A 16,477-nucleotide genomic window follows, 5' to 3' on the forward strand; every position below is an offset into this window, starting at 1 on the left:
GTAACCAGGCTTTTTTTTTTTTGTGGCATTAGTGCAGTGTAGCCTTCTTTCTGGCAACTCCACCATGCAGCTAATTTTTGTTCAAGTATCGTCATATTGTGCTCCTTAACACAACCACGCTGTCTTTTTTTTGCAGAGTAGGCTGTATTTCTCCTGCGGTTACCTGTGGGTTTTTTTCTTTGTATCTCAAATTCTTCTAGTAGTTGTAGCTGCAATCTTTTTTTAGTCTACTAAGATATCACTTCTTAATAAGTGATTGATTAGCATTGACTGGCATATTCAAGGCTTTGGATATCTTTTTATATCCCTTTCCATCTTTTATAAAGCTCCATTACCTTGTTGCGTAGGTCTTTTGCCCGTTTGCTCCTCATGGCTCAGTGTCTAGCCTGCTCCTTGCATCCACGTGAGAGCTAACAAACTCCACTTCATGGCCATAAGGTGGTATTTTCCTGAAAAACCTAATTTAGGAATCCACATTATTGCCACAAGATGGTGCTAATGATCATAGGAAATAAACATATTAGACAAATTAAAGAGATTATTTATGACCTTTGCACAGCAAATGTTTCAAAATATACCCCTTTGTGTCTAGTACATTTGACTTCTTAGCCCTGAATAAAACTGCCCTGCTACTGGTCATTTCTACTCTTTCGTTTCATCTACAGTGCTTGTGGTAAAGCAACTTTTCATACTCTTTCTGTAGTATGCTTTGGCCAATTCTCCCTTATTAATGTCCTGCTGCTGGCTAATTTTAACTGCTGTATCAACAGTCTTTTAATACGTAAAAGTAAAGGCAAAACCTAGCTAACTCTAAACCTGTCAGCCACATTCTAAGCCAAATCTATCTGCCACTGTTAAGAAAAAATTGCTATACTTGTTCTGCAGTCTCCACCAGCACACTCTGTGTGCAGGAGACAGCTGACGATGGCTGGGAAATGCCAGGATGTGGCATCACCCATAGAGTTACTATGGGGCTTCTGTTGGCTGCCGTTCCACACACTGAAGCCACCTCTGACGGCTCAGCATGAGACTGGACCGGAGTGGCTGCAGAGCAGGTAAGTATAGTGATTTTTTTTTTCTTTACAGGGCTAGATAGAGTGGACTTAGAATGTGGCTGAGAGTAGCTTTTGCCTTTACTTCCACTTTAAAATTCTTCATACAAATTGGTCAGTAACAGGTCAGTTATGCACTAGCAAGAATAGGGACAGCCACAGTGAACTGTGGCCAGGTTCTGTATGCAGAGCAAAGCTGGTCTATTACCACTGCCAAAGCAACGCGAGAAAAGCCTTTTTAATTCAAATTGAAATTAATCAGATTGGGATGTTGCTGTATGGAAGTCAAGCTAATTGTAAATGAAAAAATGTGAATTGAACCACCAAACACTTGTACGCTGTCCATGAAAATCATAATGTTCTGTAATGCCACTTCAAGGCATTTTAACTTCTGTAGTACAGCTTAAGGCACAGGTGTCAAACTGGCAGCCCTCCAGCTGTTGAGGAACTACAAGCCCCATCATGTCTCTGCCTATGGGAGTCATGCTTGTAACTGTCAGCCTTGCAATGGCTCATGGGATTTGTGGTTCAGCAACAGCTGGAGAGCTGCAGTTTCACACCCCTGGCTTAAGGCATCCCTCAAGCAAATTATATAAAGGATTTATGTGTGTTTAATGTTGCCCTTTAAGTCACGTGAAAAGACCCTCCCTCCATTGTACCATATTTTGTAAAAATGTTTCCATTTGTAGATGTCCCCAATTGCAGTGCCTGGCTTTCTGTGTTCTTTTTGAGTTTATTTTGCAACAAGAATCGCAAACCTTTGGTGAATTGAACCCGGGTAGATTTGCCTATCGCCACCACGGACAAATGAAACCGTGCATACAAAAAAAACAATGTTACTCTGTATTTCTCTAATTCTTGTGTGAACAATGTTTATAAACACTGTCAGACTGTCTATTGTTACACAACAGCTCCTGGCTGTTATTTTTACTTCTGGGAATTGCCTAATAGTACCAGGGAGTAGCGACAGAAATATATGGTGTAGGGTACATGGCCTGTATAGTTTGATGTTTGTTTAGTTGTGGACATTGAGCATGCTACACACAACCAGTTTAAGGCTTCGAGAGAGCTGCATGAAGCGTTCCGTAAGCTTTGCATGGACATACTGAAAGTTGGCTTTATACATTTACTAGTTTAAAAAGCTGACGTCTGTGTGTTCCAACACCTGAGCAGGACAGAGAAGATGACTGAGAGCTACAGGAACGTGCATCCACACAAGCATTAGCATTGTATACAGCCCTGCACGAATGTATAAGATGAATAAACAGCATGTTTCTTCACATTGGAGAAATTAAACTTTGGCAAAAAATCTTTACTGCAGGTAAACTGCCACCAAGAGGAATAGATTTTGCTGCTCCAGGTTGCATTAACGGAGTCCCAGTTCTTGAGGTGGATTTGGAGTCTTTTGAAGAAAAACCTTGGAGAAAGCCAGGTATTCAATAAATGGAGTGCATTTCTCCAAGATTTCTGAATATTTTTATTGTTTATCAGGGGTCTTCAAGCTATTGTCCCAAGCCACATCCAGCCCACTAGCAACCCTGATGTGATGGGGGCTTCTGAGGTAAAAGGGGGGGCTCTAGGGTGATGTGGGGGTGTGAGGGAGAAATTTGATGTAAAATAATAATTCGTAGCAGATTTAGAGATGATGAACTGCCAAGGACAGAGGTTGTATGCTTGCACTGTCTTGTATAATAAAGAGGTATCATCTTAAACAGTTGCTAGTTTACAACATAGTAAAAGCAAAATATTAATTATTAAAAGTGATTACAACATATGTAAATGCAGTTATTTATTCGTCTTGGATATAGGAAGGGTTGTCTGTGTCCCCACTGGGGAGATTTACCTATTTGTCCTGGTTACCATTGTCATCAGAATAGAAAGTGGGTGAGTTGTCACCAGAACAAGGGAAGTCTCTCAAGAGGAACACCTGCTCTCTGATGACTGTCTAAGAGGGTGATTTCTTGCTCTTTGAGATTTTCTTCCACTTTCTGTTTTGACTTAAAGATACAGTATATGTGGAGGGAAAGGTCCACTTCATCTGTAGTCTCCTGGCTCATGGACTGTACAGTCCATGGGCTGTGTTGCATGTAATAGCATGCATCACTCTGCTTGTAGTAGAAAATCTTTTATCATTAGCATAACAATCAAGTTGCATTTTGTACAAAAAGTTGACACTGACATGCCAAGAGCAGCATCTTTGCTGGGTGTGGATCCCTGTATACTCTAGGATCTGGTTTATGGTGGGTTTTCAAAACTAGACTGGAAGGCAAGGGAATAGAACATTATAGGTACCACCCATGAAAAAGAATATATTGATTAAAATGCTTAGTTTTATTCAGATTTTAAAAAACAATCATACAAAAAACTGAAAAACAAACAAATACATCAATGGTTATGTGCATTGAGTTCCATCTATTATAGTCTTCAGATGGAAACTTGCAAACTCAACACGTTTCAACTCCTAAGGAGTCTTCATCAGGAGGATAGCAGTATATTCTGGAATATAAATAAGTATGAGTACCAGAATGTAATTATATTCAGCTATTTAGATGTCGGGGTATCATTTTACTCTGTAGCTTTTGTTCATACCCAAAGATGTAACGTAAAAAATCCTATTTTCCTCATTTGAGAAATATAGCTGTGAATGTCAGCGGTAAGAATACGAGCTAGTCACGTAGGCACGATCAAAGCCACAGAGCTCACACTGTTGATACTAAAAACTTTCAGTTGTTTTTTCAGGTAATTTCAGTACTGCGAATCAGAACTCTACCCAAGCTGTACTGCTGTGCACCCACTAAAGTACACTTTTATGCTACTAGGCACAAATAACTTGAATGAATGTTATTGCAGATGTACTTTTTGGAATATTATGTGTTACTTGTTCATTAATAGGTGCTGACATTTCTGATTACTTCAACTATGGATTTAATGAAGCAACCTGGAAAGTGTATTGCGAGAAACAAAGAAGACTTCAGCTGGGACTGGACAGTGTTTATTATACAAACAGCAAGGAGAATAAAATAATGGTATAATAATCAAGTATAAAATGAAGGATCTCCTTTACTGGATGATAACTATGGCAGAAAGAAAGATTGCATGATGAACTTTGGAATATTTAACTGACATTGCTCAAATATGTATAGCTTGTCTGAATAGCCATACTTCTACTTTAATGCATGCTGAAATGTAAAGATTAACTATAGCCAAAACCTTTTTTTTTTTTTTTTTGATGGAGGGCCATAACCTCTGTCATTTTATTTTTTGCCACCCATGTCCCATTGGGGAGTTAACCTTTTCTTCCTCTCTCATAGCCAAAACAGGAAGTGAGAAAAAATCCCTGCAAAATAATGGAATTTCTTGGTGGCACTCGGATCATTGGGGGAGGGGGCGGGGTGTATTGTCCTTTCTGAAGACAACCCACACTTTTTTGCGGGTTTTGTGTTTGTTTGTTTTTTCTATCAGTTTCAGTGATGATGGTAAATCTCAAAGAATTATCAATTCCATCCAGCCACTTTTACAATTCCTATACTTAAGCTAGAAAGCTGGGAGGGTGACGCTCCTTTCTCTTAGAGAATACGGGGATCTTCCTGCCAATAGTATTGGGTATTGAAGGAGTAGTAACCCACTGCCTGTTAGTGTAGCAGTGCCTGATTTGACTCAGTGTTGCCCTTTCTTCTTCAAGTTTAAAGCTGGTCATACATGAATCAGAATTCAGCCAGTTCAGTGACCAGACATATTTCAATCCATCTATGGGCAATGTGGTTGGACAGAATTTAATCTACTAATTGATTTCTGTACAAATGTCCTATTGGAAAATTTCCACTCAATGAGCACTGCAGCCTATAGGAAGTTTCCCTGCGGTCAGAATACAATAGTTCAGTGGGGAGGCTTTCCCCCCCATCGAACTCAACTGTGTGGATGGTGGGGGAATTGGGTCAGTTTTTATTCCCAACTTGCTGGGGAAAAAAAAAATCTCTGCTATAGGCAGCCTAAATGTTGCTGTTCCAGATATGGCAAGAGGCCAATATCAAGAAGGATTCAGGTATCAATATTTGTTATATTTAAAAATACTGTACATAAAATAAGTTTTAGAAGAATACACAACTGAATTACATGGTGTAATTCTTTTATATTTGTCTTAAATACAGCTTTATTATCCCTTTTATTTCCTTAACATGCTGGATACTAGGTGTCATTGCTCTAATTTTGAGTATATACTTTTGAATACGGAATTCCCAGTCTGCCATGGAACTGTTTCAGAGCCATATCATTTTATAAGTTTTTTTTTGCATCTGCATATCTTGGCACACCCTGCTGTGTGATGAGTACCATATGTGTCCTGTTGACACTTTCTGTCAGACTTTCATTGATTGCTGAGACTTTTTTTGTATAAAATATACTTTGCATTTTGCAAAACAGGTGCAGCAAGGCAGAACGGGTAATGCAGACAGAGGAAGAGAAGGAGGCTTTGAAGACACAGAAATGCAGTTTAATAATCTGGGTTGTAAAGAAGGAAAAGCAATGTCTGAAACCTCCCAGAATGGGTGAATATTTTTTCATATAAATTATATTAACCAAAACAAAGAGGGCCAATATTCACAGGAGAGGTTGAAGGGTATGTCCAGTCAAAAAAAAAAAAAAAGTTTCTACGTATTGGTGGAATCTGGACCAACTGCTTATATTCCCTGGGAATTCCAACAGTAAGTTCTCTGTGCTCTCATTCCTGTATTCCTACCCCTCTTACATTCTACAGACTATTTAATAAATTAATACAGCAGGGAGAGTGGGACCCCCTTGTTGGATATGGATATTGTGCAGACCCAGAACTCAATCACTCAGATTTCAGCACCAGAGTGTCTAAGATGAAATGAACAATTGGAGGATTAAATCTCCATCAGCCAGTGTGCACCTGGCTGGGTTTGTTTCATCATTCATTCTAGTGCCATAGTGATTCTTAGGCCATTACATGCATTGGCTACAGCAAGGCACTGAAATATATTGCTTCTTGCACATATGTTAGCTATTTACAGTACAACATGTAATTTTTGCTTTTTAGAAATCTGACTGGAAGCACTGATGTAGTGGTTGGGGAGATCTGTAATATAACTCGTGTTGAAGGCAGGAGATGGGACATTCAAGAACCAGATGAAATTTTGTTTGAGGTAACACTGTCATAAAAATATACGTGTGTCAGTATTCCTATAGATGTGTGTACAATATACTGTAGAAATGGTATCTTGTACATTTCTGGCTTTTTTTTTTCTTCTTCCTCCTTTTAAGGTGGTAGCTAGTCATATGCCCCATGGCATAATTCAGCATCAGCAGCCTCCTCCACCTCTATTACCTCCAACAAACATTGCTTCACATCCTCCTGTGTACAATGGACTTCCTCCACCACCTCTCTTCTTCCAGCGCCCACCTACTCCCTCCCAGGTTCCTGCACCACTTCATCCTCCAGGTGACTGTAGTGCAGCTATACATGTTAGTACTTGTCCATACATCAGATACTGTACATTCATCAAAGACAATCATTTATTTTGCCTTTAACATCATTCTAATTCAAATTCTTCATTTACATTTTACTCACACTATTGTTGCACAACATCAGACCTACTGGATATACTTCCAGAGGATTGAGGCCATATGCTATTAATAATAATATCACGGAAGCCATACTTTGCTAACTATTATCATTAAGGTTCGAGATTTGTGGGCAATTTTAGGTTACTCAATCATGAATTTAATTGCATAGCAAAAACTATTAGCAATTGATCTCCTCTCTTAAACTCTATAGAATTCTGTGAGAGTGGGAAATATTACCTCAACAGTCACTCATTTGGGAGATTTTGTTTTCCCCATTCAAGCTTACCTTGTGAGTGATCACCTAAAAATGACCAAACAGTCTCTTGCAATATGGACCTCTCTTGCAATGGTATGAACCACAGCTGTCCGTTCCACTTGATTTTGGGAAAATATGTTCAGTGTGCACTGTGTGGCATTAACAGCTGACAAAATGATGTAGTATACAGAGACCAGACTCCTCAGTGGATTGAGTCTGCAGATGATTCTTTGTGTGTTCCATTATAGATTTCTGCTGCATTATTGGTGGTTTACCCCAATCTGTCACATCTGATCACCAGGGAAAGATTATACCCCAGTTCTCTTACCAAATGCAGCATTCTAAAGTATAATTATGCAAATAACAGAAAAAAGTACCAGTTTTTTACTCTTTACATATATCTATAAGAGAATATTTGGCTTTGTAGACATTTTTTCAAATTTTTCAGCAGTATGATCATTTCAAGGTGTAGGTAATGTCATAAACTACATATTGTTTATTACATGTTTGTTTTATTATATATATATATATATATATATATATATATATATATATATAATGTATGTGTGTACATATAAATAATATATCCGTAACAATTTCTTGTTTTATTCTATTGCAGCATTGCCTCCTCCCCCTCTTGTACCCCCTCCTCCTCTTCATATTCCGCCACCCAGCGGGTAAGTCTGAGAATGTAATTTTATGTTGTCTTGTTCCTCTGTAGTTGTAGTAATACTGAAAGTTTTTTGTTTTATATCCAAAGCCCTCCTGTTACTTATAACAATCGACCGCCTCCTCATAATGGGTATTACACTACTGGTGAGTAATATTTATCTTTTTACAATGATTGTTTACAGTTGGCTAACCATTTTAGGAACTGCTGTAAAAGTTAAGCACTTCACCACCGCATTATAGCACAAATACTGCTGCAGGGCTGCTCAAAACGTACGTGTGTGTGATTTTGTATTTCTAGGTAGGGGGCGCGCACGTGCCCTACCCGCATCACCATTGGCGGCTACAGCTGTCAATCACCAGGTCCCAGCCGGAGCTTCCCCGCCGGCACCCGGTGATTGCCGACTATCACTGACTGGGTAGAGGTCTATATGTAAACAATACAGATCTCTCCCCTGTGAGCTCCAGCATGCTGCTTTGTGTTGCTCTGCATAGCAGGGCAATACAAAACAGCAGGCCTCCCTAGTAAAGCAGAGATATTCACAGGGCGCATCTGTGGAGGAGACTGTAGATGGGGAGATGACAGCCAGTAATGGGTGATGGAATGGATCACATGCACTGGGCAGCACTTCTGAGAGTATGAAGCAAGCTCTATTAGGAAAGAGATGAGACAGGAAGGCGCTTCTGCAGTATTTCCAAAATCACTTTAATGGGAACAGTTAAAAACACTTACAAAGTGGCAGTGATAACAGGCTCTTAGTGATCTGTCAGAGTGCAGGGCTCTATACACTGTGTGGCATCCCGCTGTGCTGGCCAGCAGCTGCAGAGGGAGCTCAGGATGACCACTGCAGCGCACGCTGTCCAGATGGAACGCAGACCGGAAGTGATGTGGGCGTGGAATGATGACGTGTTTCGGAGCATGCACAGAGCTCCTTCTTCAAGACTGATACTAGGACGATGGACGAGCCTCATAAATAGGAAAAAGGGGCGGGAACGGGGTGGCCTGGGGAAAAGGTGTGTGCATGCCTCCTGAAGATCAAAAAATGTGGACAAAGAGAGCGCTATACTGGAAGATCATTTTTTCATTTTACTGCATTAGGGTTGTTCAGTGTTCTCCACCCCCTGCCATCTGACCTGGGGTCAGAAAGTGAAGTGCCTTCTCTAGAGGGATCAGATATTGAGGGGAATGAAGAGGACCCAGAGGTGGTGTTAGGGGAGACTGCAACAGATTTCTCACCCCCCAGGCTCCAAAACATCTGATATGGCTTAATACAATATGCTCACCAATGTTGATGTGCTTGATTTTCCTCCTCTTCATGCCCCTTTTGGAGGGTACAAAATAGAGTTTCTAGTTCTACCCGCTCACCATTTTTTTTTTTTTTTCTCTATTTCCTCTCAAGCGAACCTAAATGTGCTCAAGGACAGTCAGGCTTGCAGAACTTCCTGAACCCTCTTGATCCAGCGAATGTTCTCTAAGGATTCTGTTCGAACGTGTTCTCGGTAGCAAAACAGAATGGGGGTATTTGTCCCATCCTGGACCTTAAATCCCTAAATAAGTACCTTCAAGTTCCATAGTTTTGGTAAGGAATCGCCTGAGTTAAGAGTAATACCTAGGCATCTTGTATGTCTACAGCTGCTAACTGCTTATTCCCATTTACTCACCTCACCAGTGCCTTCTCTGTATCGCAGTAGGAGACAAACACTTCAGTTTGTTGCACTGCTATTGGCCTAGCCTCTGCTCCTAGAGTATTTACAAAGGTACTTTCACCCCTTCTTGCTCTCTTAAGAACACGGGGCATTCAGGTCACAGGGTATCTAGATGACCACCTTCTGATGGACTCCTCTCCTTTCCAACTATCTGCAAAAGACGATTCAGATATGTCAGGCTTTCTGTTGGGCAATAAGTCAACTTTAAAAAAATGGCTCTCCAACCTCACCTTGGCCTGGAATACTTGGGCCTCATTCTAGACACATCCAAAGCAAAAATTATGCTTGAATCTTGTTGTCAAAGACACATCCCTCTGTGAGATCCACAAACGTTCTGGGCCTTTTTATGGCCTTCTGTGAGGCTGTTTCATTTTAAAGTCTATTCACGGCTTTTCCTACAAAACAAATTGTTGGCATGAAATTTAACGTTCCCTTTCTTCACATCCCCATGATTCCTTGCCAAGCAGGGAACTTGATACATTTCCATCCCTATCTTGACAATAGAGAAGTTATTTCTATCAAACCAATGGAACGTGACAACAGATGGGAAGCAGTGTTCCACATCTCTGAGTTCAGGGAACATGGTCACCCAAGGAAGCCAAGCTCATAATCCACATCCTGGAACTCAGAGTGATGAAAATGGCTCTGCATCAGTAGCCCCCACCCCCCTTTTCAGGGACACCCATTAGGGTGCAATTAGACAATGCCATGGCTATAGCCTACATCAATCACTAGGAGGGCACCAGGAGTCCTGCAGCCTTAAAAGAAGCAAGCCTGATTATCTCATGGACAGGATAACACTTTTCAGTAAAATTAGTTGTTCTATCTGCTGTTCACATCCCATGAATGTGCCCTACACCCTGACATTTTCAACCTGAACATATCTCCCTCTGTAGGAAACATACTGTACCCCTATACCCCATTATGCTTCTATCCTAGCCTACCTAACCGTAGTCCCTTCCTATTTATTTTTCTACTTTTATTTTTAGCCACATCTAATGGACGTGGAAATACTAGACTCTAGTATTTCCCTCTTGAGAAAACTACACTATGGAAAAGACACTGCCAGGGGATCTAATGGGATTCCAACTCCACAAACTAGTCAGGCTCCTACCAAGGTTTTTCTCCAGTACTCTTCTATAGCTGGACATTGCCACCATATATGGGAATGTTTCCTCAATGCTACATCTCCCTCCCCAACATCTTGCTGATGATGAAGGATTCAGTCAGTGAGTCCTGGATGGAACATTGTAGGTTCTTGCAGCAGCAATCTTCCACTGACCCTTGTTACCATTGGGCATGTAGGTGCAGTTCTGTTTGCCCACCCTTTTCATTCATTGCTTGGGGATGTCCCAGGGTCTGTGAATATTAAGCCTGTGTCCTGTACTGTGCAATTTAAGATAAAGGAATTGTGACTTGCCTGTAACTTCCATATCTTGGAGAACAGTACAGGACAGAGGCCTCTCTCCCCTTTGTTCCTTTTGTTATTCTGCTTTACTTGTTTAAAAAAAAAAAAAAAAAAAACTGAACTCATGGAGTGGTTACAGGGGGACAGCCAGAGAGTGTGTTCTCAAAATATTTACTAGTGTCCAATCACCTAAAGGTACCACTCTATAACCCAAGATCTATGAATATCAAGCCTGTGTACTGTATTACATGGAATTTAAAGGCAAGTCAAAATTTATTTTTTTACAGCAGTTATGACACTTCGGTACTTTTAGAGCTTGATGGAATCATATGTTGCTGTTGTATTACTGCAGGGCACGGTGTGGTGAATTACCATTCTGTCTCAACTGATCAGACCTCCTGGATCACAACTGTAGACAAAGGTACCAGCGGTCTTGGGGGAAATGACTGGATGCACCGCAGGCAAAGGGAGCGGGAACTTGACAGACCAAGAAACCTAAATCTGAGCAGTTATAAGAGGTGAGTAAAGTGCTAATGTTTTAATTCAAGTTTTACTTGGGGTTACATATTTAAGCGCTGTCAGCAAGTGGTTATTTCAAGATCATGGTTGCAGCTGGCTATTTTGTAAAAGCGATCTCGGTAGGTTTACGGTCTCAGGATCACTTTTACAGCGCTCAGAAAATATATAATGTTTGGGGTTCTACATAATTTTCTAGCAAAAAAAGCTGATTTTAATGTGTATGAAACAGCAAGAGGTTAGGGATGCCTTTAGGACTATGGTCAGAATGTGTCTGGTATCAGCATGGTTGAAGTCTCCCTTATTTCAGAAATGTACACTTTTTGATCCAAGTCAAGGGCCGGTCCATAAATTTTGCTTTGGTTAGGCTCAGCCCACATGCAGATTCAATTGCTCATCATGCCCCTTGTGCCAGTAGGGTCACAATATCAGAGTGTGAGGTACCATCTTATTCACAGTGTCATGTTAGTTTAGAGATCTCTGAATTGACCCATCTACAGAAGCACTGTGTGCAGATGCCATAATAACCTTATTACTTGAGGTCCTAAAACAGTACCTTTTTTTATTAAAAAAAAAAAAAAAAAAAAGCCTTAATGACTTAGCACCCTTAGAAAATAGCCCTAAGAGCCTTATTCAGCCATGGTTTGGCTTCTCTGCAATGGTGTTGCATATTTAGTCTCTCAGAAAACCTGTACAGAGCATACATTTTCCCTATTCCAAGATCTTGGTAGACCTTTTGAGATGGCCAGTCAAAGGGAGGGTTGAGAGATTCAGGACTTGGGCATTATTGTTGCAAATTAATTGTACAATGGAATTCCCCTTCATAGAAGACATATTTCACATGGAATTGGTGTGGACTGTTAATGCTGAAATACAATTATGTTAAGGTTTGTGTTATACTGTGACTAAAGGATTTTTATCACCTGCCCTGCTAGGCACTATGTGTTTATCTAGTGCTGGAAATAATTTGTAACTGCTTAGATCAATAGACATTTATCTTGTGACTGGAATAAAAACAGTAGCTATATTAATAACCCATCATTTCATGTGTAGCTATGGTAGACCTGTAGTGTTTTTTTTTTCTTCATATTCTTGTCTTGTGTGGGAAATTGGTATTAAACCCAAAAGCAAACATTTATTATTGCAGCTTACAATTTCTTAGATGTAATGGCTCCATTCATTTTTTTCTTTTTTAGGCTTTATTTTCTTTTCTTCTGATAATCTGGCCAGTTAGTCTGTTTTTTTAAAAGAACACACTCTCCAGCAGAATGTATCAGTTACAGAGAAGAGACCAAACATTTAACAGTTGCAGGGAAGTTTACAATGATCAGCTTTTATTGATGTAAAACCTTTATCCCAAAAGGAAAAACACTGTTTGTGTAACTGCTTATAAAGAATTAGCTGGTGTTTGGCTTCAATTTGTTAGATGTACTAACAGATTTAAATATACTAACACCCCCCCTCCCCCCAAACTAACAATGATACTGTCCAAAAGGTGCCCCCTGTGCCCATTATTCAGAGTGGAGGCACCCAAAACAGGAGGTGCGTTACTGGCCAGACCACCAGGCAAAAACAGAGGTTAAGATCCTAAGAAAAGAATACTTATGCAGCCACCACATCTAATGACTGGTAAGCTGCAATATATTAAGTTTTTTGTTTTAGGGTTTAGCAACACTTTAACATTTCTCTGATGTCTCTGCCTCTTCAGTGGTACTTAATCTGTTATATGGGGGGGGGGGGAGATCTACGTAATTTTGCTTTAAATTTCAGTTTTACTATTTGCCCCCAAGTGAATGTGACCGATATGTGAATTACAACCGGGAAAGAAGTTATGACTCTGAACGTAAGCATCGGCACAGCCATGACCGTAGCTGGAGCATAGAGGACAAACCCCAAGCTGAGCCAAGGCACAGGGAAAAGGATAGGGATGAGAGCTCCAAGCACAAGTCTTCCTCACGGCGGTAAGTCATCATAAAAGCAGATACCATGGATGCCTTACATTCATGATATTTGCAGGGAAAGTTTTATTCAAGGGGATGTGGTTTGGTACATATTTTCTTTATAATGATCAAAACTAAAAATTGGCAGGTACCTTCTGCTGTTGTTGGTCATGTTTTGCCAACATACTGTTCAGGGAATTTTTTCATGCAATAAAATGTTTTTGTAAAACAAGTTTGCAAAACTACTCAAGAAGTGCAATAAAAATGTTTGCAGCTGTGATGGGAAGCACAACAGAAAGTTAGGGTTCTCTTTCTTAAAAGGAAAAAAAAAAAGCTGTGTGAATAGTATTTGCACAAAAGTCGCATCTTATGTTTTTATTAGGTGAAAAGTATTTCCTGATACTTCAGTTGTCTTTTGCAGTGAATGCAACATTTGATCCTAAGAGAAAATAGCTTAAAACAATAGTCCCTGAACAATCAATAGAGAAAATAGCCCAAAACAATAGACTAAGAACATTTGACCAGAAGAGAAAATAGTTCTAGGGAGACATCTGCACTTACCTGTGAGTAATTAAAACATACACTGGTAACCAAACAATGATATAGCTCTGCATTTTTACCCCAAGTTATAATGTAAAATGGCAGCACTTAACTCCAGATAAAACTAGTGCAGTAGGTATAGGCTGTCTGCAATTGCCAAAACGTCCAGAGGAAGGTTATGGATGAATGACAACCACAATAAAGCGGACAACAATCATTTCTCATAAATTCTATGGACGATGTTAGTTTTCCTGCCTGCCAAAAGCAAACTTTCAGTGGTTTGGCATCCACCGCCCTCCCATCCTGTTGGTTGTTAGGATGCCAGGGACTAGAAGGCATCCCTGGCCCAGAGTTAAATTGTTTAAAAAAAAAAAAAAAAAAGAAGGGGGCTAGGAATGTGGCTGATGTAATTGCCTCCATTTACATTTAGCTGCAGGGTGGGAATGTGTTACCAGCATCCTAACAACCAACCAGATGTTGGACAAGAGTTCCCCTCACTTCACTGTAACAGAAAATAGTGATTGGGGGGTGGGAACTCTCAAACAGGAACACAGATGCCAATAAATGGTTTCAATTAACTAGCACTGCCCTCCCAATAAAAAATTGATAATTAAAACCTTCCAAAAAAGTACAACTTACATCATGGCTTCTGGTCGCTTTTTGGCTAGGTACTAGTGATGTCATTCAGCCTCACCTCTGGATTCTGGGAAGGCTGAAGATTGCAAAATTTGTGAGAGAAAATAAGTTGAGAATTTTTAACTCTTAAGAAGCTGCAGCGCGGCTAACTGACATAATCGACCTCTAAGTGAATGGGATCTAACGTATGTATGTATGTATCATGCACTTTCTGATGCAGGTTTTAGTTAGTAATTTTGCATGGGCAAAGGAGTGTGTAAAAAGAGAGGGGTTAGATCTTTCAGGTGAAAGATCTGCTTTCATACATGCACTCCTGATAGTGGATTGTGTTTGTTTTTTTTTGTGTGTGTACAGGAACATTAATAAAGTAATTTTTTATAAAACTCAATGTACTTTTATATATGGCCATTGTTTAATATGTAGTATTAATTCTTGCAACTTAGGAAGCAAGACAGTGAAGAAAAAGAAACACACCGGCGCCATAAGCGTAAGAAGAGCAAACGAGGAAAAGAAGAGAAGAGTGTGGATGAAGATGGCTCCACACAGGGAAACCGGCATGATCAACAGGAGTAAACCACTGTATCAACTCCATATGCTGTCAAGCACATCAAGGGTGGGAAAAGTATGACAGCAACTGGTACCACAGGTGACAGAATGAAAGAAAGCATGAGCATAATTAGCCATGAAGCATTGTGCCTACTCCTTTTACTGTGTCTAACTCTCCAGTGTATATTTTGGAGATGTGTGATGATCAGGAATTAGAACTATTACCTTGTATTGAATGAGAATTCAGAGCTGAACTAGCTGAAAGAATTCCTTTGCCAACTATGCACTTCTAAAGCAGGGAAGATAATCCTGAAGTATGAATTGGAACCTTCATGGTGTTCTAGGTAAGCTTCCTTTTACTGCATTTTCTCACATGAACTTTAATCTGCAGCATATGCAGAACTTACTGCTGCTATGAAAATATCATTAGGATCTGTCTACTGCAGGTTGCCCATCCCTTCCTTTAAATATCTACACAGGAATTGGCAAAATACTGTTAATAGGAAGATGATCAGCTGACTTTGCCTTTTTTTGGCTGTTAAGAAGACTGGCTCATGGAAATAACACTTTCTTTACACCAGTCCTTTTTCTAGTGCAGTGTAGAAGTATATGATTTGCTCAGATGCAAAGAGCAGTAAGCATGATAATCAGTGGACCCTTCATATCGGGATGTACTGCAAGATACCACAACTGCACTGTTTCTATTCTAATTGAAGCATTATTTTTTCCATTAATGCTTGCCAATAAATGGGCTGATATCTTATTCAAAAACAAGAGATAATTAAAAATCAATCCATCCTAAAACTATTGAGCTGAACTATTGAGCTATTGTAAATTGGACTGGTTGTGGTCAGTGGTGACCAATTGAGGCTGAATGTTTTTCTAACTTCTGTGACTATCTCTGACAAGTGAATTCTAACACTTCCTTTTTATGTGGAGAAAAGGGAATTTAGATTGTTTTGAATGCAGTGCATGTGCAGAAACAAAGTACATAGTGCTAGAACAGAGAGGTTTAAGGAGAATAGATACACAACATAAGGATTTTTGGGTGTTGGGCTGCTTCACCCCTCAAACTGGAAAGGTGAAATTGTTGCCCGGTTGATGTTTGGATTTTATCATTTTCTCTTTATACTCATTTGTATATATGTGTACCATTTTCTGTACCTGGGAGTTTCTGAAAAAAATGTCAGAATGAAACTAAGGGGTATAAAAAAGGTTAACTCACTGTATTTAATGTTTATTTATTGGGAAACTATTTATGTTTAAGCACGTTGATATATTTTCATCTTAATGTGAATCGTGTGTCTGTGTAAAACAATAAAACTACAGTCACTGAAGGTAAAATTGTCTGTTTCACGAGCAGTTATTCTGTACACACAAACCAAATGGTCTAGAAATAATCCAATGGATTAAGACAACATCATACTGTGTATGTAGATTTATAAACTGTAGGTTACCTTGATTCCTTGTCAAAAGATATAGTGCTTGAAAGTGGTTCCACGTTCTAGATTGTTGCTGTGTGTACATATAACTGGCATTAGCTAAATGATCAGCTTTGCCTTTATGGAGTTCATGTACTGTAGTGATGTGTTCTTCCCAATTCTTTTTCTTCTTGTTTCTTTTT

At 39.7% G+C, this 16,477-nt stretch overlaps 1 protein-coding gene across 1 annotated transcript in view; it reads left to right on the forward strand.

Annotated features, from left to right (window-relative positions):
- LOC149456271 (uncharacterized) overlaps nucleotides 1-16,197 on the forward strand; it is a 41,136-nt gene extending 24,939 nt beyond the window's left edge. Inside the window, exons 6-15 of the mRNA XM_089685172.1 lie at nucleotides 2,374-2,484; nucleotides 3,945-4,078; nucleotides 5,472-5,596; nucleotides 6,109-6,214; nucleotides 6,333-6,510; nucleotides 7,511-7,568; nucleotides 7,652-7,707; nucleotides 11,028-11,193; nucleotides 12,982-13,152; nucleotides 14,751-16,197. Coding sequence (XP_089541298.1) covers nucleotides 2,374-2,484; nucleotides 3,945-4,078; nucleotides 5,472-5,596; nucleotides 6,109-6,214; nucleotides 6,333-6,510; nucleotides 7,511-7,568; nucleotides 7,652-7,707; nucleotides 11,028-11,193; nucleotides 12,982-13,152; nucleotides 14,751-14,880 — 1,235 coding nt within the window. The 3' untranslated portion in view covers nucleotides 14,881-16,197. The remainder of the gene's footprint in view (nucleotides 1-2,373; nucleotides 2,485-3,944; nucleotides 4,079-5,471; nucleotides 5,597-6,108; nucleotides 6,215-6,332; nucleotides 6,511-7,510; nucleotides 7,569-7,651; nucleotides 7,708-11,027; nucleotides 11,194-12,981; nucleotides 13,153-14,750) is intronic.
- Nucleotides 16,198-16,477: the final 280 nt, after the last annotated feature.

The sequence above is a fragment of the Staurois parvus genome, unplaced genomic scaffold (genome assembly GCF_062004578.1).
Source record: "Staurois parvus isolate SC_StPar_1 unplaced genomic scaffold, SC_StPar_1.0 ptg000365l, whole genome shotgun sequence".
Classification (NCBI taxonomy): Eukaryota; Metazoa; Chordata; class Amphibia; order Anura; family Ranidae; genus Staurois; species Staurois parvus.